The sequence below is a fragment of the Fusarium coffeatum genome (assembly GCF_003316985.1).
Source record: "Fusarium coffeatum strain FIESC_28 chromosome Unknown BRIP53273_contig_324, whole genome shotgun sequence".
NCBI classification, from domain to species: domain Eukaryota; kingdom Fungi; phylum Ascomycota; class Sordariomycetes; order Hypocreales; family Nectriaceae; genus Fusarium; species Fusarium coffeatum.
The window spans coordinates 1,960-23,825 of NW_022158113.1; the positions used below are offsets into that span (position 1 = coordinate 1,960).

Sequence of the window (21,866 nt, forward strand, 5' to 3'; positions counted from 1 at the left end):
TGAAGGTAGAGACGATACTACAGCTGTTTGTATGGATCAAGGTCTGCTTGGGCTTAGAACACGAACTTAGAAGGAACATTAGCAGTAAAGTTTACCTGAAGAAAGAGAAAGTGTTTTAATGAGCACTCAATTGATGTGCAGACCAATGAAGATAGAAGAGACAAGACAGTTTATAGTGAAGATAGAAAGAATTATTAAGACAAAGTTGGAATGCACATTGGGTCACAGTCACAAGGCAGTGGAGAGTTTAGATGAAAGAAATGCTGTATACATAAACGTTCTATCTGATGCGGGCATTGAAAGCAGTAAGGCTTTCAGTAATTAAGTTATTTACATGACAAATTACATGACAAAGGCGAGAGCCATAGGGATAGCGAGCAGCATGCTGCCAACGCTGGTGAGAGAGGCACCAGCAACGACGGGAACCTGAGAAGGAATGGTTCCGTTGGAAGGAGCCTTGTAGGTGGGCTGAGCACCGGGGAGGTCGTAGCCAGGGGCGGCAGGAGAGCCAGCCTCAGGAGCGGCAGGGGCCTCAGGAGCACCCTCCTCAGGAGTAGCAGCGGAAGAGTCACCACCAGTGGCGACAGGGTACTCGGCACCGTCAGTGGCAGTGGCCATGACTCGGGTCATAGTGGTGAAAGCAGTGGGCTGCTCAGTAGCGGGAGCAGCAGGGAGCTGACCGGTGTGGTTGTCAATGATGGTGACAGCAGGGGCCTCAGGGGCCTTGATGGTAGCGGGAGCAGTGAAGGTGCTGGTAACGAACTCAGTGCAGGGGACGATGGTGGTGACGTCCTCAGTGATGGTGACAATGTCGATGGTAGGCTTGTCAGCAGCAGGAGGAGCGGTGGGAGCGGGAGCATCGCCAGCGGGAGCACCAGGAGCAGTGGTAGCAGCAGGGAGAGATCCAGAGCCAGTGGCACCGTCAGCGGGAGGAGCGTAGTCACCGTTAGGACCCTGGTGAGAAGCGTTGCCACCCTCAACAGGAGCAGAGGGAGAAGCATCGTCAGCGGGAGCATCAGGAGTCTCGCCGTGAGGGCCCTGGTGGGAAGCGTTGCCACCCTCGACAGGAGCAGAGGGAGTAGCACCAGACTCGTCAGAACCCTCAGCGGGAACCTCGGGGACAGCGGTAGCAGAGGCAGGGCAGACAGTGGTGCGCTCAATGACAGTAGCAGTGACAATCTTCTGAGTGTAAGAAGCAGGGCAGTTGATGACGGAAGCGGCGCAAGAGGTGATGGTGTAGACGTGAGTCTCACGGATGGTGGAGGTGATCATGCCATCAGCATCGGGAGCCTCAGTGGTGTCGGGAGCGGGAGCAGAGGTGATCTCAGCGTCAGAGCCAGCACCAGTGGTGACATCAGCGGGAGTACCGTTGTCGCCGTTGGGAGCGGTGGTGGCAGCAGGGAGAGAGCCAGACTCAGCGACATCGCCAGCGGAGGTAGCATCAGCACCAGGGGCAGGAGGGAGATCGTAGTCACCACCGGTAGCAACGGGAACGGAGCCAGTGTAGACGGAAGTGAAGCCAGCACCGGGGACGACCTGGGTGAAGGTCTCGGAGCCAGAGACAACAGTGGTGAAGCCAGGAGTACCGGGAACGACCTTGGTGACACCCTCAGATCCGGAGATGATGGTGGTGAAACCCTCAGAGCCAGAGTAGTAAGAGGTGAAGCTGCCCTCAGAGTCAGAGAAGACAGTGGTGAAGCCCTCGGAACCAGTGATGTAAGAAGTGAAACCCTCGGAGCCAGAGATGATGGTGGTGAAGCCCTCGGAGCCGGAAACGGTGACAGTCTCGCCAGGGCCGAAGATGTCAGTGACACCAGCACCCTTGGTGATAGGCTGGTTGGGGACACCGCCAGGGCCAACGGGAGTGTTCTCGTCGGGGACAGCAGGGGCAGAGGTGACAGCAGGGGAAGAACCAGAGTCGGTAGCATCGCCAGCGGGAGCACCAGAGGTAGCAGGGGAGTCACCGCCAGGGCCGTAAGAGGTCTCGTTGTCACCAGCAGGGGCGTCGGAGGTAGCAACGGGGAGAGAACCAGAGTCGGCAGCGTCAGGAACACCGGGAACAGTGGTAGGGGCAGGGACATCCTCGTCAGGGATAGCGACGGTGCCAGAGAACTCGACAGACTTGGTGACACCAGCGGGGACAGAGATAGTAGCGTCGCCAGAGCCAGTGGCAGTGATCATGCCGCCAGCAGGGATGGAAGGACCACCGATGAAGCCACCCTTCTTGAACTTGCCAATGAAGCTACCGCAAGTACCACGGGTCTTCTGGGAGAAGGTGGACTTGATACCCTTGGCGAGACCGACAGACAGGTTGGGGATGAGGTTGAAGAAACCACCAGAGAAGTCCCACTTCTTGTCAACAGCGAGACCAAGGTTGCAGTCGAACTCGCCAGTGATGTCGAGACCAGCACCGGCAGAGCCACCAATCTTAGCAGAGTAGTCGAGGAGAGAGAACCAGACACCAGCACCGAAGCCAGCACCAGCGCCAGCCTTGCCAGAGAGACCGAGGACAGGGATTTCGAGACCAGCAGGGATAGCAAGCTCAGAACGGAGTCGGAGACCGATCTGGAGATCAATACCAGCACCGAGGTCGACCTCAGCACCGACACCGACGGGAAGAGCCTTGGTGACGAGACCCTCGAGAGAAGCCTTGATGACCTTCTTGGAGATAAGGTCAATGTCGACGTAGGCGGAAGCAGGGAACTTGACGTAGACACCAGCAGAGATATCGGCAGCCTTACCACAGCCGACGATAAGATCAAGAGCGATGGCAGCCTCGATGGCAGCCTTCAGCTCAGCATCAGCATCGATGTCGAGGCCAGGAATGGCAACACCGAGCTTGGGAGCAGCGAAGAGTTCGACGGACTGGTGGACGGCAGCAGAAGCAGAGAGATCGATCTCAATGTAGGCAGAGATGCCACCGAGGCCGACACGGACGTTGGGAGTCTTGAGGAAGTCGGCTCCACAAGCGAAACCGATGTCACCAGAGATCTGGCAGTTGGGGAGGTTGAGACCCAGGTTGACAGCGGGAGAGGTAGAAGTCTCGGGAGAGCAGATACCCTGGAAGAGAATGTGGTCCTTCCAGGCGTTGCCGATGCTGCAAGAAGTACCGGTGTGCCAGTCACCCTCAGCGCCGGCATTCCACTTGATACCACCACCGAGGAGACCCTTGAGACCACCGAGGCCACCGAAGCCAAGGTCGACACCAGCACCACCGTTGAGGCCACCACCGAGACCGAGGCCGCCACCGAGTCCAGCACCGAGTCCAAGGCCACCGCCCAGACCAGCACCGAGACCGAGGCCACCACCGAGCTTGCCTCCAAGACCACCGCCGATCTTACCACCGGCACCACCCTTGACGTCGCCCTCAAGGTGGCCACCAGCACCTGCACCGGCACCGGCACCGATCTTACCACCGAGGCCACCACCAACCTTGCCTCCAGCACCGGCACCAGCACCACCCTTAGCACCGCCGCCGACGTGGCCTTCAGCACCACCACCAATGTGGCCCTCAGCACCACCGCCGATACCAGCACCTGCGCCAGCACCAGCCTTACCACCGGCTCCTCCTCCAATCTTACCACCGACACCACCGCCGATGTGGCCACCAGCGCCTCCGCCGATACCAGCACCTGCGCCAGCACCAGCCTTGCCGCCAGCTCCAGCACCAACACCAGCACCGCCGCCGATAGAACCACCAAGGTGACCCTCAGCGCCGCCACCAATGCCAGCACCTGCGCCAACACCAGCCTTGCCGTCAGCACCGGCCTTGCCGCCGGCTCCAGCACCGACTCCAGCACCGCCGCCGATAGAGCCGCCAAGGTGACCCTCAGCACCTCCACCAACACCAGCACCGGCTCCGGCACCACCCTTACCGCCAGCTCCGGCGCCAACACCAGCACCACCGCCAATGGAACCGCCAAGGTGACCCTCAGCGCCGCCACCGACACCAGCACCAGCACCAGCCTTACCGCCAGCACCAGCACCGACGCCAGCACCGCCGCCGATAGAACCGCCAAGGTGACCCTCAGCGCCTCCACCAACACCAGCACCAGCTCCGGCCTTGCCACCAGCTCCGGCTCCAATGCCGGCACCACCTCCGATAGAACCGGAAGCATCGCCGCCTACACCAGCTCCGGCTCCGGCTCCAGCCTTGCCACCGGCACCAGCTCCAACGCCGGCTCCTCCTCCAATGTGTCCCGAGGCACCGCCTCCGAGACCAGCACCGACACCAGCACCGGCTCCAGCCTTTCCGTCAGCTCCGGCACCGACACCAGCACCAAGACCGGCACCACCTCCAAGGTGGCCCCCGATCTCGCCAGAAGCGCCGCCATTGGCACCGCCTCCGATGAAAGTGGGTGTAGCTTCGCCCAGCGAAGCAAGAGCTCCCAAAGCAGGGAGAATCTGAGTTGAGAAACGCATAGCGTTAAACGAGAGTGGGTTGTTGTTGTTGTTGTTGTGGGGTTGTGATTGCGATTGTTGTTTTTGTTGCTGAAATAGCTAGCGATTGTGATAATACGATTGTAATGATAATAGCGAAAGACTTAATGGAAAGTAGCGAAAGGACCAAGTGTAAACACTTAGATTAAACGAAAGAATTAAGGAAACAAAAAAGAAAATGATAGGAAAATCAGATAGAACGTTTGATAGAGAGTGAGAAGAAAGAAACAATTGAAGCTGCGAATGTGCTTCCTTTTAAGCAGAAATCAAGCTCAGTCTAAGCTCACGTCAAAGACTAGACTCTCTCTTTCAATTTGCCCCCCGGTTCACCGTTTACTCTGTCTCTGCAGCAATTCTCTCATTCTCAGCTGGGTCCAGCCAAGCTTCGGCCTGTTCGGCTCAGGGGCGGACAGTCAAGTTGGTGCAGGTTGCGAGCCTGTCCCTGCTCTGTGCCTGGATCTAGTGTCAATCCGATCGTCGCTCAGACGTTTCATGGAGCTTCTACCGCATGTTGGTGGTGACGGTGGTGGGCTTGGACATTTGCTTTGTTTCCTGTGTGTATTTTCCAAATTTAGACGTGAGCAGGGGTTCGAGTCAGTTGACGATCAGTAGCTTGCAGAAGAAGCTAAGCTACTGCAGAGTTGAGATTATATCCGGCTGTAAAAAGAGATTGCTCATCAGAAAAGCAGTGTCATGTTGCTTGTAGTGTGTAAATAGTGTGCTTCTAGAAGAGTGGTGGAATTATGTCGTCTTGCGACAATAAACGTCGGATCATCATCCAGCATCGTCCATGGTCGTGACATCGTTCAGCTGGATGATCTAGGGCGAAAGATGCGGCGAAAATCAAGCGACAGGGCTAAAGCTACGAGATCCATGTTGAAGGTTGGCCACAGCGCGCAAATCCTGTGTGTTCTCGGTATAGTTAGTTTCAGCTCTGGTTCCAGAAAGATTCGTTTCAGGTTAACTGTGAATTCTTTCTCAGTATAGAAACAGAGGTGTTGAGAGTTGAGGTCGTGCCCCCTCCCGTAATCTTAAAATGCATTAAGCTGAAAAAGCCACCACCTGAGCCGTCCATGCCCATGGCCCAATGCCGGATCGACAAAAAGTGGACTTCCCCCGGCCGATCCGTTTCGTTTTTATTGCTCTGTCGGTATGATTCCCCAAAAAGGATTGAAACATTCGCGCATGGGGCACGACACGGCCCGCAAGCCACTCAGGCAACCTTGGTGGCACATCAGTCACCTGAAATGGTAAAACAGACTATGGATTTTGGGTTGACGAGCTTACGATTACTCGATTCGTATCACGCTCAATCGTTTTTGGTGATTTTGGGTCCACATCTTCACAGAGCATGGACTGACCTTGTTCTCTTCAATCCATCGAGGTTTACCCTAAAGGAAGCATTTTGTCGTATATCACCTGCATCAATTGGTATCATGGGCATGAGATATCAGCTTTGAGAGTGACAATGTAACACCGAGAATAAGAAAAGGTGACAGTTAAATTTGGAAATGTTTATCAAGCCATGAGATGAGAGATTAGACGGTAACGAAGCATGCACAAACACTTCCATGTTGATGTTGATGTTGATGTTGTTGATGCAATCTCACCGTAGAGAAGTCATCACCACTGACCAGACAACAAGATCGTATCCCTCGAATCACGATTTCAGGAACTTTCCATCACTAACCTTAAGGAGCATTAAGAATGGGTCATGGCACCATCGATTAGACTCTGTTCCGTCAAAAGGCGAGTCAGTGGATGAACTGATAGAGCTTCGCCTATCCCGTTCAAGCTACCAAGGTCTGAGCACTTGCATTCTAGCGAAATCACCCACGGATGTTCGGTGTTTACAGACAGTTCTCACTCACAGACTAAAGGTCCGTGTTTAGGCGACACCAACTGCGACTCCTCAAAAGGGATGGATGTGTTGGTGATTGAGAACCTCGGAGATTTTTTCCTGTGCGTAGTGGGGTCGGGTTTTGCTATCGCTTGACCCGGAACAGGAGAAGCTAAGAGCATTCGTTATCTTATCGCACGGTTCTCTTTTTCCTTCTTAGCCGCACTTGGCCGTGGGAAAGGAAAGGGGGCTGGCCAGCCTTCATGGAATGAAACGGCAAAAAGAAAACAAGAAAAAGACCCATCGTATGATTCGAACTCGTGGACTTTGCAGCAAAAAGAAAGAATAGCGATGCAGTGCTACCGTGCAATTTCCTGACAAGCAATCCCAGCATTGAACGAATCACACAGCCACGCTGTGCCTCAATTGTGGCGCCTTATGCACTCGCAAGAAACAATGGCATTGAACGATAGAGCGGTTTTGTGATCGATCATGTGTCCTGTAAAAAGCAATGCATCTCATTTATGTCGCCAAGGCATAAAGCGACCGTTGAGGTAACTGTCAAAAGAAATGTTTGGATGAATTAGTTTGAGCCTTAGCAGAAGTGGTAAGCTGGTCGCGATAGCGCTATTTTGAGACGATCGCTCTTTGACAGCTGAGAATGTGGAACGGGGAGCAATGGACGTAGGAAACATCTTTTTGGGGATCATCTCAATTGACATGTCACGAGTCAAAATGGGCCATGAACTGTGGGAAACCTGACATAAGCTCCTCTCTTGGTCCAACACTCAGTGTCCATGATCGTGAAGCTACCCTGAAGGTCACATTTTCATATTCGTTCCATGATGACAAGTTGGGCGATGATGACGGAATTGATGACATTGATCGGGCGCGATTTGACAAAAACAAATATTTGACAATTCGCATGTATAATGGGGAGATAATTGATGTCGTTCGGGTGAACAGTCCCAACATGCTGATTACGACTCCTGTTCAATGGCCAGATGTGAAGAGCTTCAGCAACAAGATGGAGCCTCGTAGAAATAAACACTTGTACACTAACACTGTAGCGTGCCGTCAAAGAGCAAGACTGTTAGTGCTCGGCGTACTCTTTACAACCTCGGCAAGCTCTGTCACCTGTGGCAGGGAAGAGCGTACCACCGGATTAGGTATAGTCCGAGTACAGTGATAAGATAGACGATAAGATAAAGAAAATTACAGTGCCAATCGAAAGCAGACTGTCTTGAACACTGTAGAGTGATAAGATAAGATATGCTATCGTAAGTCTTATCCGTCGGCCAAGTCCGTTAAGCTGAATCGTCGGCTTGGGATCCACGTCCGATATCTCGCTAACAATTCCGTGCCCAAAAGTGCCTGGGACAATGATAGCGTCGCATCTTCAGTCTCTCATTGGCGGTGAAACAAACCTCCCGAGGACAATCAGTTGCAGATCGTCAATTCAAGATCTCGGTAGTAACCTCGATAGGCATGTAAATAAGAAATAGCGCAGTCCCCCCTCGTCATCGGCCATTACCGTTGCCATAAAACGGGTCATCGTTGATGACAACGGGTATATCGGCATAGATCTGCAACGCCGCCCTGTCAATCGAGCAGCATTTTGCCAGTTTTCCTGCTCCAATTCATGATTCGATTGGCAGAAGTCCCTTAAATTATAGAGAGAGCGATCTTTTATGCTAGAACAGCCTGGAGATAGCATTGGCTGATGTTGCAACGTCTCGGTCGCGCAAAAGTGCCGATCAGCACTCGTCAATGCACAATTGAGTAATCCCATTGGTCAACGAACCCAGCGACAAAAGGTCCTGGTAATTTTTCGCGATACAATGCACGTGGGGATTTGGACGATACAGATTGCAGAGCTTATCGTTGCAACTGCTTCATCTGTCGATTCGCCCCGAGACTAGAAGGGAACTGCCGAACACGTGCGCTTTGAGTGAGAATATAAGTATCGCTTGGCTCTCTGGTAAATAGCATTTCGATACACTTCATGTTTGTGGTATAAACTCAAAATGACTCTCACTAAAGCTCTCATCCCGCTTGCGCTCTTCCTTGCCAAAGCGCAAGCCGACGCCTTCTCATCATGCCCAAGTGATCTCCCGCTATCATGTCGCAACACGACTGCCGTGGAGGATACATGCTGCTTCATCCCCGCTGGCCAACTTCTCCAAACTCAATTCTGGGACTCTGACCCCGCTGCCGGACCCTCTGGTATGTACAACCCCAAATATCTCCACTGAAAGTATACTGATTGTATCAGACTCGTGGACCATCCACGGCCTCTGGCCTGATTACTGTGACGGCACATACCCCCAATTCTGCGACAAGTCCCGTGAATACAGCGATATCAAATCAATTGTGTCCAAGTTTCTTGGTAACGCCACACTCTCGTACATGGACAAGTACTGGGTTAGCCAAGACGGCGACGATGAATCGCTGTGGGAGCACGAGTGGGACAAGCACGGCACTTGCATCAGCACCCTAGAGCCAAGCTGCTACTCGGGTTACAAATCCGGCGAAGAAGCAGCTGATTACATCAAGAAGACCATCTCTCTGTTCAAGGAGCTGCCCACGTACAAGTGGCTCTCAGAAGCGGGTATCGAGCCATCTGACGAGAAGACGTACACTTATGAGGAGATCGAGGATGCGCTTGCGGGACAGCATGGTGCACGTGTCACGATGGGATGCAAGGGAAAGACGCTGAGTGAAGTGTGGTATCACTTCAATGTCAAGGGTTCGTTGCAGGAGGGTGAATTTGTGGCTGCTGAGCCTGATGGCAGCAAAGGATCTTGCCCAGACAGTGGTATCAAGTATGCGCCCAAGAACTGAGTAACTTTAGAATATTAGTCTATATACAAGTTGCGACTCTATACTACAAGTTTTCTATCGCTGTGTGAATGTTCACTCCTATCTAAACGTTTTCTCGTAATATTTCCTGATCTTGTTGCATTTCTCCATTAATCCTCGATCGCAGTTGGCTTTCATGGCTTCTTCCCAAATCACCTTTTCGAGGTCATATCCGGCTACATGAGAGACTTTGCCGACGTCATCTCCCCATAATCTCGTTATCGATCCGTCTGGATGTTCGGGCGCTAGGTCTTCCAAAATCTCCATCGGACGCGTTATGTCGAACTTGACTCTGTTGAGGTGAGCGAACATCGTACTCGTGATAGTGACCTCTTCCTGATTGAGTCTCTGCTTTCGCTTTCTTGAAGATGTAGCAGTGATGTTCTTGTTTCGTTCGCTTTCCAACTTGAAGTCCTGTTCGGGATCGGCCTGCCAGATCCCACTTCCCCAGTTGATCTTCTCAGAAGTAACCAACTCGGGTGATTTCTTGACCTGGTAAAAAGGATTACCCAAGACGTATGCGCTCTGCATGAAAGTCTCCTTGTCGCCTGAGCCCCAAGCACCCTGCGAGTGAAGCTGGTAATAGAATCTCGGGCCATAAAAGTTGTAGTAAGCTGCCAGCAAGAGACTGTCCGCGTGTCTCGCCTTGTTGTACAGCATGACTCCTGACTCGGAACTTCGTGAGTCAATAGTCACATTTGGCATCTTTGCTCCAGCGATTTGGTAGAACAGTGGAGATATCGTAGGCAGCCAAAAGTCGGGCCATGTGACAAGTCCACGACTCTTGTAGGGCTCCACGTCGAGGAGATAATCGGGATTTCTCAAAGGGAAAGCATCGGCGTCGAGGAATAATATGTCCTGGAAGCTGGAGAAGATAATCGACAGGACCTTGTACTGGTACGATTTGATCTTTGGTTTGCGGATCTCTGTAGTGTTTGGCAGGTGCAGGAAGTCGTCCATGTTCAGGCACTGCACTTCCAAATGTGTTAATGTGTCGTTGCATTTCTGATGCTCTTCTTGGGTCGCCGAGTCGAGAAACAGCTGCACTGGTAGTTGTGATCCGACATGTCGTAGCATCCGTACAGCAGTAGCTGCAACCCCAACTCCAGATCCCTTCGAAGTAATAACAATGCCCCTGGTGCTGCGCTCAAATGGCAATTTCGGAGCAAGATGTCGAAGACTTTGCACAAAAGTCTCATGATTCTCCTTCAAAGACTCAACCTCGTCATCATTAACCTCCAGCCAATCCGTATCAACCTGGGGCTCCCTCCCATGGGGATCAAACTTGTCGCGCGAAAGAGACTTTGGCGGCGCAATTTTCCTGCCATGAGGTTCAGCCTCGTAAAACCGTTGCAGCAAATCCGTCCAGAACTCGGTTGTTTCATTAGTCGGACCAGTGAATTGCGGCAGAGTGGGTTCGCTTGGCGGTGCCAAGCTTGACGTCGCTGTCGATGACGTTACTCTCTGATACGCGAAAGATAAATCGGTCCAAAATTCCCACAGCGTGAGGAGACAGATGAAGGCGATGAAGATGCCAACGGTTTTTATGAAGCGTTGACGCGTGGAGACGGCGCTGACGAATGTGGCGCCTTTTACCACTTCGTCGCGCCAAGACCGACGAAACATTGTGAGTGATTGACGTCTGTTCGATTGACGTCTTGTCAAGAGTTGTTGATTAATGACACAATCTCTCTGCGCATGGCTGTATCGCAATAATTCTGGGTAATATAGGCGTTGTTTTGGGTCGGATTGACGGGAAATTGGATGATTTGTCGCAAATTTGACAGCCACTGATTCTGAAGCAACAACCCCACTGAATGTCAGTTGTAAGCGCTAATTTAGCATGGTGATGAACGTTTCAAGAATGAATAAAGGCAATTGAACGTAAAATTGTGTGTTTGTTCACAGTCAGATTTGGGAAATGAAAGGATGCAATGTCATACCCAACCCAAACAGCTTGAACTCTCTTGCTCCTCTCCTCTCACAGCCATCACGTGATCTGTAAGACCATTACGCAATCCCGGGCTGCGCCGCCAAACCAAACAATCCACCTGCTTGTGATTGGCAGTGACAAACAACGGCGGTTATTTTTAACAGGAAAGTGGGAGAATGTCATTTGTTGATTCGTATTGTCAAAGAAAATACCCTGTTGATCATCGACATATGAAACGCTTATGCTCGAACATTTACAACCGGACTCGTCTCCTCATCGATGAGACTTCCAAATCCCTTTGCAGCCATACCATAACTCTGCGCAACAGCTTTACTACCATAAACCCTCATCTCCTTCTCATAAGAAGCCGTGACTCCGGGAGCCCACCCACCAGCTTCACGCAACAATCTTCCCAGCAGCGCAGAATCTTGAACAGCTGTGTTCGCACCAAGACCACCAGCAGGCGTCATTGAATGCGCTGCATCGCCAATCACCGTTACGCGAGGCTCATTCTTCCATTCCGGCACACCCGATGGTGTTGAGCATGTGATTTTCCAAAACGCTGCTTCAGATTCATCCATCTGCTCAAACAGAGGTTGAAATTTTGAACTCCAGTTCTTGGAGATGGATCTGGCGATGTCGGCGGCTTGTTTGCCTACGATGGCGTAATTGTCGTTTGGTGCGCGGATAACACCTGGGTTGCCGCCCATGGTCCAGCCGAACATGACGTCGGGATTGTCCATGTCTCCAGAACGGACGTTGGTCATGAGAAAAGATGATCCTTCAGGGTGAGAGTCATCGCGAAGTCGAAAGACGCCTTCGCCTAGTTGTTTGAATGCTGTGGTAGGTGCCTGGCCATGAATACCTCTTGCACCAGTGTCGTAGACCTTGAGTTTTCCATCCGAGACTCGTGTCGCCGTTTTCGAGTAAATTCCCTCGCCTCCAACAAGCAAGGATCCTTCAACAGACTTGCTTCCATCTGAGAAAATGGCGCGGACACCACCATCGGTCAATTCGTAGTCTGTAACGTTCTTGTTCCACTCGATGTAGTCTTCACAGCCTTGAGCAAAGATCTTCCTCATTTCACCCCTCGCAATACCAACAATCTTACCATCGCGCGATGACAAACTCTCTCCAATCACATTTTCTGTATTTTCGCCAGTGATGGCATCAAAAGCCTTGAAACCGCTACCACCTGTCTTGCCACAGGCTTCCCAGAAGCGGTTCCATGTAGCTTTATCGAGAACAGATTCAATTGCGTCGAGACCCTCGTCTGAAAGACGAAGTCTGTATCCTTGTGCGCGAAAGACGAATGAAGAATCGCGTTCAAAAATCTTGAATGGGATGTTGGATTGTTTGAGAGATTGAGCTAGGAGAAGGGATGCGAGGCCAGAGCCTGCGATGAGAATTGGCTTAGAGGCTGACACTGTCATGATGAAATAGACGTAAGAATTGTGATTGACACGAAGAGGAAATAATAATTGACTGTCTAGGAATGAACGGACATCTATATAATTCCTTCCTTGGCACCCCAAATGCTATGGTGTATGTAAGCTGACAAACACCCTCAGGTATGGTGAATTACCGCGCGCGATGGAGGCATGAAACTGCGACGGGACCGAAAGAGTGATGAGCTCGGTCTTCGTGAATCCTGTGTGGTCCGAAGGATCCGTAAAGGTGGGGAGTAATCATGGGAATGCAGTGAAACATTGGTAATCACTGCACCAGCCTTATCTAATAGCACGTCATCACAAATGGTAAATGGAAAGCTACTTATCGATTATCAATAGACATCAAGATCAAGATCAAAATATCTATGCTAATCAATCAACATATTGTTGAGGTTGTAGTGAATGTCGATGGATAGGTCTGGTGGACGACGCCATTAAGGCTGACAAATATGTGCTTCTTGACGTACGCGATGTAAGCAAGAAAGGCTCAGTCTTGCAATCTATAGCAAACCCCATGCTTGGACAAGCTATGCTGTTGTATCTTATCTTTGTGTAAGGAGCTTAGCAACCTGATCAGCCCTCTGAATGATTTCCACCATCTCCTCAAGTCTCAGCACAGGACTTATCGAACATATCCTCAAAACAACCCTCCCCCGGATCTTCGTCGTCAACATCCCCGCAATATTATTATCCATAAAATACTTTGAAATAGACGCATTTAGCCCATCAAGCTCCTCATCCGTCCTTCCCGGAGGGGCATATCGAAAAGTCACTATCGCCATACTCGCAGGACTAGTAACCTCCCACTCGTCTAGCTTCTTAACTTCAGCCTCGGCAATCTCCGCAAGATCGAAACCATGGTCTATCATCTTGCCCACGGTTTCTACACCGAGAACTCGTAGTGTAAACCATAGTTTCATCGCGCGTGATGGTCGAGTAAGTTCCATGCCCAAGTTCCAAAAGTCGGGAATTTCATCGTGTTCGAGAGCATCGCGGAGATAGTCGCCGTCGTTGGCGTATACTTTTGCCAGGTTGAATTTGTTTCGGACCAAGATTAGACTGCAGCTGTATGTTTGGAAGAGCCACTTGTGCGCATCCCAGGAGATACTATCTGCCAGCCCCAGACCGTTGGTAAAGTTGCTTCTTGTAGCGCCTAGAGCAACTGAAGCTCCGTAAGCGCCGTCGATGTGAAGCCATATCTTTTCGTCGTCTCGGACTTGAGCTAGGTCTTGTAACGGGTCGATACTGCCGGTTTTTGTCGTGCCACATGTTCCTATGATGACGAAGGGTTTGAGGCCCGCTTCGCGATCGGCTTTGATGGTCTCAGTGAGTGCAGCTATGTCCATCTGGAGGGAAGAGTTGGTGGGTATTAAGCGTATCTGGCTTCGTTTGATACCAATGATACGAAGCGCTTTTATAACCGAATGATGAGTTTGATCGGATAGATAGGCGATGCCCAGACTTTCAGTACCGTCTTCCAAGATACACTCTCTGGCCAACACCATGCCACTCATATTAGCCATCGAACCACCAGAAACGAACACACCACCTGCAGTATCCGGCATTCCAACCTTGGAAGCCAACCATTGCAGCAACGTTTGTTCTACAATGGCCACACCCGGACCTTGCAGCGCCGACCCAGCGAATGAGTTGAAAGCCTGCGCAATACAATCTCCTATCCAAGATAATGGAGAAACAGGAGCTGGGATGAATGCGAAAGTCTTGGGATGACTCATCCGGAAGCGAAAGTCTGAGATGGTGAATGCATCCTCGATAGCATCTTGTACTGGATGCGCAGTCCCTGGCGCACTGATCTCTTTGAGCTGAAGAATCTCTTCTGGTCCAGCTAACCGCAGGATTGGATCTTTGCTGACGTTTTGTGTTGTCTGGAGAAGGCGATCGAAGATTGCTTGGAAGGATAAGCTGATCTCGTTAAGCTGTTCGGCTTGGTCTGGGAAGGGTGAGCAGTCCATTGCAAGCTGGGGGAATGTCATGGAGCAGTGAGCCTTTCAATTAACATCCCGGTGCCTTAATTATAGAAAGATGAGGATGCTTAGAGGTTTATAGCGCTTGTCATTCATGACATTTCAAGGGCGTGGAGTGGTTTTGTCAATGACAAGTTCCCCGCATTTTATGTCATTGATGCCGTCCCATCAGCCACAAGTCGTTGGCAGACAGTCATACAGCCGATTCTTGGCGCTACCTATTCATTCCTAAGAGAAACGCCAGCGATGGATAGTAGACAAAGGTTCTTGGCGATAGTATTACAGAAATATTCTAGGACGACTGATTTGCAGTCTGTTCACTACTGATCTGTTCTGCAATAATGTCGTTCATATTGGTGAATAACTGGGCAATGTCGTGGATGAGATATGAGTGTTTAGAAAGATATTGAACTTAGAATGAAGGTCTAAAAAGTTCGCTATACAACTATTGTAATGTCTGAGATACTGGTTGTTAACTCTGGGAGACGCACCCGACGACAAGCTGAGAAATGGCAAAAGGCATGGCCGTACCGAGCGGACTTGAGGCAGATATGGCTTGACCACAGAAGTGTCAACGGGAAAAATAGAATAGATCATGATAGTTGACTACCCTCCATGACCTTCTTGAAAATGCTGGACAGTGAGCCAACTCTACCTTACCACTGGCGTTGCTATTGACGATATTATTAGATTGATGAGCCCTTCCAAGATGCCGCTGGCGCGCTTAGAGAAAATTACAAACAAAATTTGCGAAGCATCAAGTAACCGAAGTATCGTGGGCTCTCCAAGCCTATTGCGTGTGAGCAAGCCACCTAAACATATATATTTGTCTTGGTCACCAATGTTCGATTTATAAACGACACAAGTGTGGAAACAAGAATCATTCGTCTAGTTGAGTAGTAGAGGTAAAGCTGTTGACTGGGAATTCGCCCCAACCTGATGAACGGACGACATCATGACTGGGTGCACCAGCGTGCAACTGGTAGACGACCCTCTCATGACTAGACCCTGGCACGTTGTCACATCGACTGTGATACAACCCTGAGAAAACAACAGGATTCTAGACGAGGCTATATTCTCACTGTACTTTTCATCTCTATTGAGAAGTCCGGGCATCACCCGAGACGATAGTCCGAGTTGTTACAGTGATTACAAACCATCTATGACTCTGCGTGCAATGGGTCAATTGTCGCGTCAGCTCTCGGGAACCAAGCAATCATATCACTTTCGTGCCGATAGACCGATATCTCCAGGCTTGGCAAAATCGTCAATGACTCTTAAATATAGATCAGGGTTGCATTCGCGAAGGATAAGTCTAAAAACTCTCCGAGGCCATCATGATATGACAGCGCTTAATAAGCGGCAGAACCAAAGAACCGAACTTCCGCCCCAATGGTAAGACAGATGCATCGGTGGTCGGCGTCTGAGAAAAAGCCGACATAGGAAAATCGGTAGTCGGGCGGCTCTTTGTGGGCATCTCGGATCTCGCGTCTTAGATGAATCACTTGGTGGAGTTACCATTAGATCATACGTTGTCGATCGATACACAAGTACCTGCAGGTGCAGTCTCACGGGCGCTAACGGCTTTCCTGTTGAGGCTCAATTCTTCAACAAATGGAAGTGAATAGCGCCCGTTGAAGCATGCAGCCGGCTTGAGTCACCTTGTGATTGTGTCCGTATACGTGGAAATCAAGCATGATAACGACACTGCTTAAGCGAAGTATGACTGACACCGGCAGGGAAGCCCAAGAAGGTGAAACTTCCGCTTACAAATGGGTAACTATCGGACATTGTCGCATGTCCGCGCATGAATTACACTGTGATTCATCACAATTTCAGGTAATTTGCTGCATATGTCCGCTATTTTCTGCTAGGCGACGGGCCGGGGCGACGATCCGGACAATGGAATTGACCGACATCCGTACTACGTCGGTCAATTCGTTGAACCCAAGGTCAAGGATATTTTGGAAAGTTGCATAGTCTTGTCCTTATTAAAAGCCTTGGTCGCCACCAACTTTGTATAACTCTCAACAGACTCTCCAAGCTCAAAGCAAATACTACACTCTACCATCTTTCTTGCCAACATCACAACATCACAACTCCACAACACCTTCTCACAATGGCTCAAGGCGCACAAACCCGTCAAAGAGGCCGCTACTGGCTTCTCACATGCCCTCGCACTGCCTCCAACCTTCTCGTCAAGATGCTCAACCTTGATGAACAAGGCGTTCGTCCTGCCAACCACGGAGGATACTTCTTCCTGCCCGCCATCCAAAAGCATTTCCTTGTCGAGCAAAAGCCTATGGACACATGGACCGAAGAGGAGAAGGCACCTATCGATGAAATCATTCAGCAATGCTCGCAAGCTTTCCAAGACCACATCGCTGCTGCTGAGGCAGAAGGTCAAAAACTTTACATCAAAGAACATTCTATCATGCTGAATCATCCTCGTGTCGAGGATCATTATATCAATGGTTCCAAGGAGGAGCGTGCTATTACTGAAGCTACTCCTGTGCCCGTTAAGGGTATCGTGGAGCCTACACGTTCGAAGAACAACCTTACCCTTTTCCCTGATGAGTTCCTCAAGACTTGGAACCCGACATTCCTCATCCGTCACCCTGCTCTCATGATTCCCTCTCTTTATCGAACATCTCTTGCCGAGATTGACTTGAAAGGCATTAGCCGCCCAAGAAGGGAACCCTGTCGTACAGAAGTCACCATGCGCTGGCATCGATCACTCTACAATTTTTACGCCGAGTATTTTGGCAACGACAGCGTCTGGCCCATCGTCCTCGACGCTGATGATATCATGACGAAGCCCCAGCTGGTATCCCAGTACGCAAAGCTGGCAGGTCTTGACGAGAGCAAGGTTCGTCGGTCGTGGGACAAGGCTGGAAACGAAGAGCTGAACAAGCTGAGCACTATGGAGCAGCGAATGCTGAGCTCTATCAACGCTAGCACCGCTATTGATAATAGCAAGGTTGCTGGAAATATTGATATTGATCAGGAGGTTGTCAAGTGGACGGAGGAGTTTGGAGAGGGAGAAGCGAAGAAGCTTGAGAAGTGGGTGAGGGATGTTATGCCTGACTATGAGTATATGCACTCGAAGAGGATGCAACTCGAGTAGGAGGGAAAAGTCGACTTGACTCGTGTAAATGACAAAATTGTACTAGCTTATGAATGAATGCCAATGATGTCAATACCATTCAAAACTTGAGGGCTAGATCGTGTGGCGCTCCATATTACCCTGAGGAGCCCCGGACATTCTCGGTTCCTGCTCCTGTCGTGGCGTAACCAAGCTTCATGCTTAATAGTCAAGTGCAGTCATGATAGATAGCTGGACTGCTGGAGTCATGCAGCTTACACGTTCGGCCAGCTGACTGAAAAAGGAAGTTGATCAAGTGGCCACAGCTCTTCGGGCCGTCTCCATACCACGGGATTACCCCATGGGAATGGCCCTCCCTCATTCCAGTATAGAGGAACCATATAATTCTCTCAGTGCTGGACCCAGGACTATTACATAGCCTAGTTGTGAACACATCTCATGACCAGTATAATAAGAAGTTAATAATACCAAATAACTAGCCTGTAGGCATACTGAAGCTCAGAAATGATGACCTTGGAGCTTTCAGCCAAGACAGGTTCGAGACAAACGGGGACATCGGGACTAAACCGATTTCGGAACTGTCAAGAGCGGGAAGACGGAAGTGGTAATGCCTGGAGGGCCCAGACAATGTCTCGGGTATCTCATATTCCCGGCCAGACTCGGCCAGGGTCACTGTCTGGGCCCTAGGTGGCGTTGCTTGTGTGATGGTACCCGTTCGCGGAAGAACTACTGCAGAGTCAAGAGGATCTCTGATGAAGGTACTGGGACGGCTAGACCAGCTCAACTATGACATAACGCTGGCAGATCACTGGTGGCAAGAGTTGAGTCAACGATGTTCAACACCAAACAGCTTCGGAGTCCGATGGAGCATGATGATGTAGTTAGATATTCCAACGCAAATTTCTTCCCAGATCTCCCTCCCATCGTCGATGACCTGAGCCAAAATCTAATCGAGACTCTCACTTGGAATGAGGGGTCCAGGGTCCAGTTCAGTATTTGTAAAACCGCCAGCCGGAAAAGTGTGATTGTCCCTGGTTGTGGAATTTACACCAGAGTTTATCGTGACACTAGTCCCTTGCAGTTCCTGGATCTACGCGATTAAACTTTATCCTTACGACATCGAGACCCTGACAGGCACCAACGTGCCTTGAATGGGTCATGGTTGATTCCTTACCAAGTGGCGCTGTGGCTCCCCGACGGGAATGCAGATGTTAATCAAGCCACGACGTGGGAATTGACGCTACGTCAAGCATCGTCAGGTCTGGACCGGAGGCAAAAGTTGCATCAAGATGGATGGGAAGTTTAGGTTATATAAACCCTCATCGACTCCTCTGTAACACTTCTGCTTCGTCACTCCAACTCACAAGTTCTTTGACAAAGCTCAGAAACTGCAACCTTTGCGTCATCACCAACCATACACCAAGCACTTATACTTGTAAACAGAAAATCAACAATATGAAGGTCTCAATCCTCACCCTTGCTCTCGCAGCCTCAGCCGCCGCTCACCCCCAGGCCCACAAGAAGCCCAGCAGCACCACTCTCACAACCACTGCCTCAGCAACCTCAACCACCGCAGCTCCCTCCCGAGCCGCCATTTCCAACCTCCCCTTCATGTCAAACTGGTTTTTCGGTAGCAGCCAAAACAAGTGCATTGGCACCTTGAACGCCTGCCTGATGTCCAAGTCGCAAAAGGATCAGAGTGCCTGTATCTCAGACTACCAAACCTGTCTCAAGTCCGGCACTTCCTCTGCTGCCTCCGCCCCAGCTTCCACCGTCACGGGTAGCAAGCCAACTTCTGCTCCCACCGGTACAAACACCCTCTCCAGACCTGCTCTCCCTAGTGGTGGTTTGAGGGCTTGGTGGGGAAAGGAGCAGAGCCGTCGAAAGTGCCGATATGAGCACTACATGTGTATTCGGGACAAGTCCAACGACCGAGCTACCTGTGATGATAAGAAGGCCTCTTGTTATTCTTCAGCCAAGACTGCTTCTGCTACTGCCACCGCTACAGCTACTGGCTCTACCACTATCGCTTCCAACACTGCCACTACCACTGGTACTGGCTCAACAACCGCAGTCACTTCTACTGTTACCGACGCTCCTTCTGCTGGCACTGACGCTCCTCTCGCTGAGGATGACGGTTCTTTCGACGACGACGACAGCGACGATCAATAAGCAATAGGATCTTTACAAAAAGCTGCAACAACAAAATTTCCTTTTTATTTAAAATTAGCTTTTCATGAGCCCGGGTTCCACTTGAGCCTGAACATTCCTTTCTTTAATTCACAATGCACTTTGTTGCAAACATTCCTTTGGTACATAGATATCACGTTCCTTCTTTGTAGGGAGCTAGAGTACAGCTTAGACCAAAGAATACAATCAAATCTGTTAAACTTACCGAGTTCTGTTTGGTGAAACCGGCTGAATTGAATGGTCGTGAACGTCTCGATACAAGCTTAAGTCCAAGTTCACTTGCGCTTTCTGAACTGTGTGGTTGTCAGTCATTGGGCTCATGAGAGCGTCCCAGCACTCGACTTCATTAAGCTGCTACCAGCCGCTATGTATCTTACTGGACTTTCTGCGATAAATTAAGGAGGTTAAATAAGACAAGAAAAAGAAGGGGGAAAAAAGAATAGAAAATAGGATAATTATCAAGAGCTAGCATTGATCCTCCCAGTCATACTCTGGGATGGGAAACTCTTTAGCATTCCCAAACCCAGCCCCAAGAAACTTCTGCACAAACTCAACCAATCCCGACTGCGCAATAAACCCAAAGATATTATTCCTCAACCAAATCCCCCACGCAGTCTGCGGTGCAAGAATTGTAGTAACCAGCGGCGGAATTGGCTGCATCTTGTTAATCAACGGCCTAATTTGCGCTTCATAACCGCGAAGACCAGCAGAAATATCCCCATCGTGCTTCTTCAACTCGCCCGCTAAGACATAAGCGCCAGCGAGGGCGAGACTCGTTCCAGCGCCTGTAAGACCTGCTGCGTAGCCTGCGTCGCCCACTAAAACGAAGCGACCGCGGTAAAGATGGGGCGTTTTGACTTGAACCATTTCGCTGGCGTAGAAATCTGTTGAGTCCATCATTTGTCGGAGTGCGGTGTCTGTTTTCCAACCGACGCCTTGGTAATGCTGAGCGATGTACTTCTTTAGTGGAACTTCGCCTTCTGATTGAGATTTTCGGAAGGCCTGGATTGATTCGGGGCTTTGGTTCATGCACATGAGCACAACGCGACTGAAGCCTGCGACGTCTGAGCCAATGCTAATGTTGCGCCCTCCCACAGCGCTGTATCCTTGCCCAATTTTGCTTCCTTTGAGAAGATCTTCGGATGTTGAGAAGTATGCTGTCCAGCAGTTGGTAGAAATAATTGGATCTCGAACTTGACCTCCAAAACCCAATGCGCGAGTTCTGGATGTCGCTCCATCGCAGGCAATGACCAGATCATATTTCGACGTCGCTGTGCCATTCGCAAAAGTGACTGTCACAGGCCCATCCACCTTTTCGCTCTGGCTCATGGAAGCAATCTGCTCATCAAAAATATAATTGACATTTTTATCCTTTTCAGTGATATCGAAAAGAATCTTGGACAAGTCACCGCGTAAAATCTCATACTCAGAAACGAGCGACTGCTGGTCGGGATTCCCAGTAGGCCTGATAACACCGTACGGCTCTCCATCCGAATTAACAAAACTGATGCCCTCCTCTTGCGTCGACTTTGCTCTTATAGCAGCTTCGAAACCAGGCATTTTTCGCATAACTGCAACGCCAGCGGTGCGAATGTCGACGGCTTGTCCGCCTGTTCGTAGAGATGGGAAGCGTTCTATAACGGTGACTTGGGCGCCGGCTTTGGCGAGCCAGTATGCTGTTGCTGGGCCCGCTATGGACGCGCCCGACACGAGGACTTTGAGGCCTGACATTGGACAGAGTAATTTATTAACAATAGATGGATTAATACTACAAAGATCAACTATTTCGCCTGGATATATGTTCTAATTTATCGTTTCCAAAAACATCACGATATGACTTATTCCGGAGTATGGACAAACAGAAAACGGACAACGGACTCTGGGAATAGTCCTTAACTGATAGCGCTATCACCACTGTAGGAGACTGCGTAGGGGTTCATGTTAGTTGGTTGGAGGGCCTGGAGGATCAAGTGCGTCATTCAAAGAGCAACCGGCTATACGGCACCACAATCTCAGACAAAAGGAGAGCATCTGAACGATGGAAGCAAGCTTTGCGATA

At 50.3% G+C, this 21,866-nt stretch overlaps 8 protein-coding genes across 8 annotated transcripts; 3 read left to right on the forward strand and 5 right to left on the reverse strand.

Annotated features, from left to right (window-relative positions):
* Positions 1–342: 342 nt before the first annotated feature.
* FIESC28_10606 (uncharacterized protein) lies at positions 343–4,422 on the reverse strand (the record flags this gene model as incomplete). Its single annotated transcript, XM_031164737.1, has 1 exon — positions 343–4,422. The coding sequence occupies one exon, from the start codon at positions 4,420–4,422 to the stop codon at positions 343–345; it is 4,080 nt and encodes a 1,359-aa protein (XP_031011196.1).
* A 3,885-nt stretch (positions 4,423–8,307) lies between these two features.
* On the forward strand, positions 8,308–9,124 carry FIESC28_10607 (uncharacterized protein; the record flags this gene model as incomplete). Its single annotated transcript, XM_031164738.1, has 2 exons — positions 8,308–8,506; positions 8,556–9,124. The coding sequence occupies 2 exons, from the start codon at positions 8,308–8,310 to the stop codon at positions 9,122–9,124; spliced, it is 768 nt and encodes a 255-aa protein (XP_031011197.1).
* Positions 9,125–9,202: 78 nt separating this feature from the next.
* Positions 9,203–10,768, reverse strand: FIESC28_10608 (uncharacterized protein; the record flags this gene model as incomplete). Its single annotated transcript, XM_031164739.1, has 1 exon — positions 9,203–10,768. One exon carries the CDS (start codon positions 10,766–10,768, stop codon positions 9,203–9,205), a length of 1,566 nt encoding a protein of 521 aa, XP_031011198.1.
* Positions 10,769–11,314: 546 nt separating this feature from the next.
* Positions 11,315–12,508, reverse strand: FIESC28_10609 (uncharacterized protein; the record flags this gene model as incomplete). Its single annotated transcript, XM_031164740.1, has 1 exon — positions 11,315–12,508. One exon carries the CDS (start codon positions 12,506–12,508, stop codon positions 11,315–11,317), a length of 1,194 nt encoding a protein of 397 aa, XP_031011199.1.
* Positions 12,509–13,068: 560 nt separating this feature from the next.
* FIESC28_10610 (uncharacterized protein) lies at positions 13,069–14,499 on the reverse strand (the record flags this gene model as incomplete). Its single annotated transcript, XM_031164741.1, has 1 exon — positions 13,069–14,499. The coding sequence occupies one exon, from the start codon at positions 14,497–14,499 to the stop codon at positions 13,069–13,071; it is 1,431 nt and encodes a 476-aa protein (XP_031011200.1).
* A 2,131-nt stretch (positions 14,500–16,630) lies between these two features.
* FIESC28_10611 (uncharacterized protein) lies at positions 16,631–17,638 on the forward strand (the record flags this gene model as incomplete). The annotated part of the gene is made up of 1 exon (XM_031164742.1): positions 16,631–17,638. One exon carries the CDS (start codon positions 16,631–16,633, stop codon positions 17,636–17,638), a length of 1,008 nt encoding a protein of 335 aa, XP_031011201.1.
* A 1,434-nt stretch (positions 17,639–19,072) lies between these two features.
* Positions 19,073–19,789, forward strand: FIESC28_10612 (uncharacterized protein; the record flags this gene model as incomplete). Its single annotated transcript, XM_031164743.1, has 1 exon — positions 19,073–19,789. One exon carries the CDS (start codon positions 19,073–19,075, stop codon positions 19,787–19,789), a length of 717 nt encoding a protein of 238 aa, XP_031011202.1.
* A 483-nt stretch (positions 19,790–20,272) lies between these two features.
* Positions 20,273–21,538, reverse strand: FIESC28_10613 (uncharacterized protein; the record flags this gene model as incomplete). The annotated part of the gene is made up of 1 exon (XM_031164744.1): positions 20,273–21,538. One exon carries the CDS (start codon positions 21,536–21,538, stop codon positions 20,273–20,275), a length of 1,266 nt encoding a protein of 421 aa, XP_031011203.1.
* Positions 21,539–21,866: the final 328 nt, after the last annotated feature.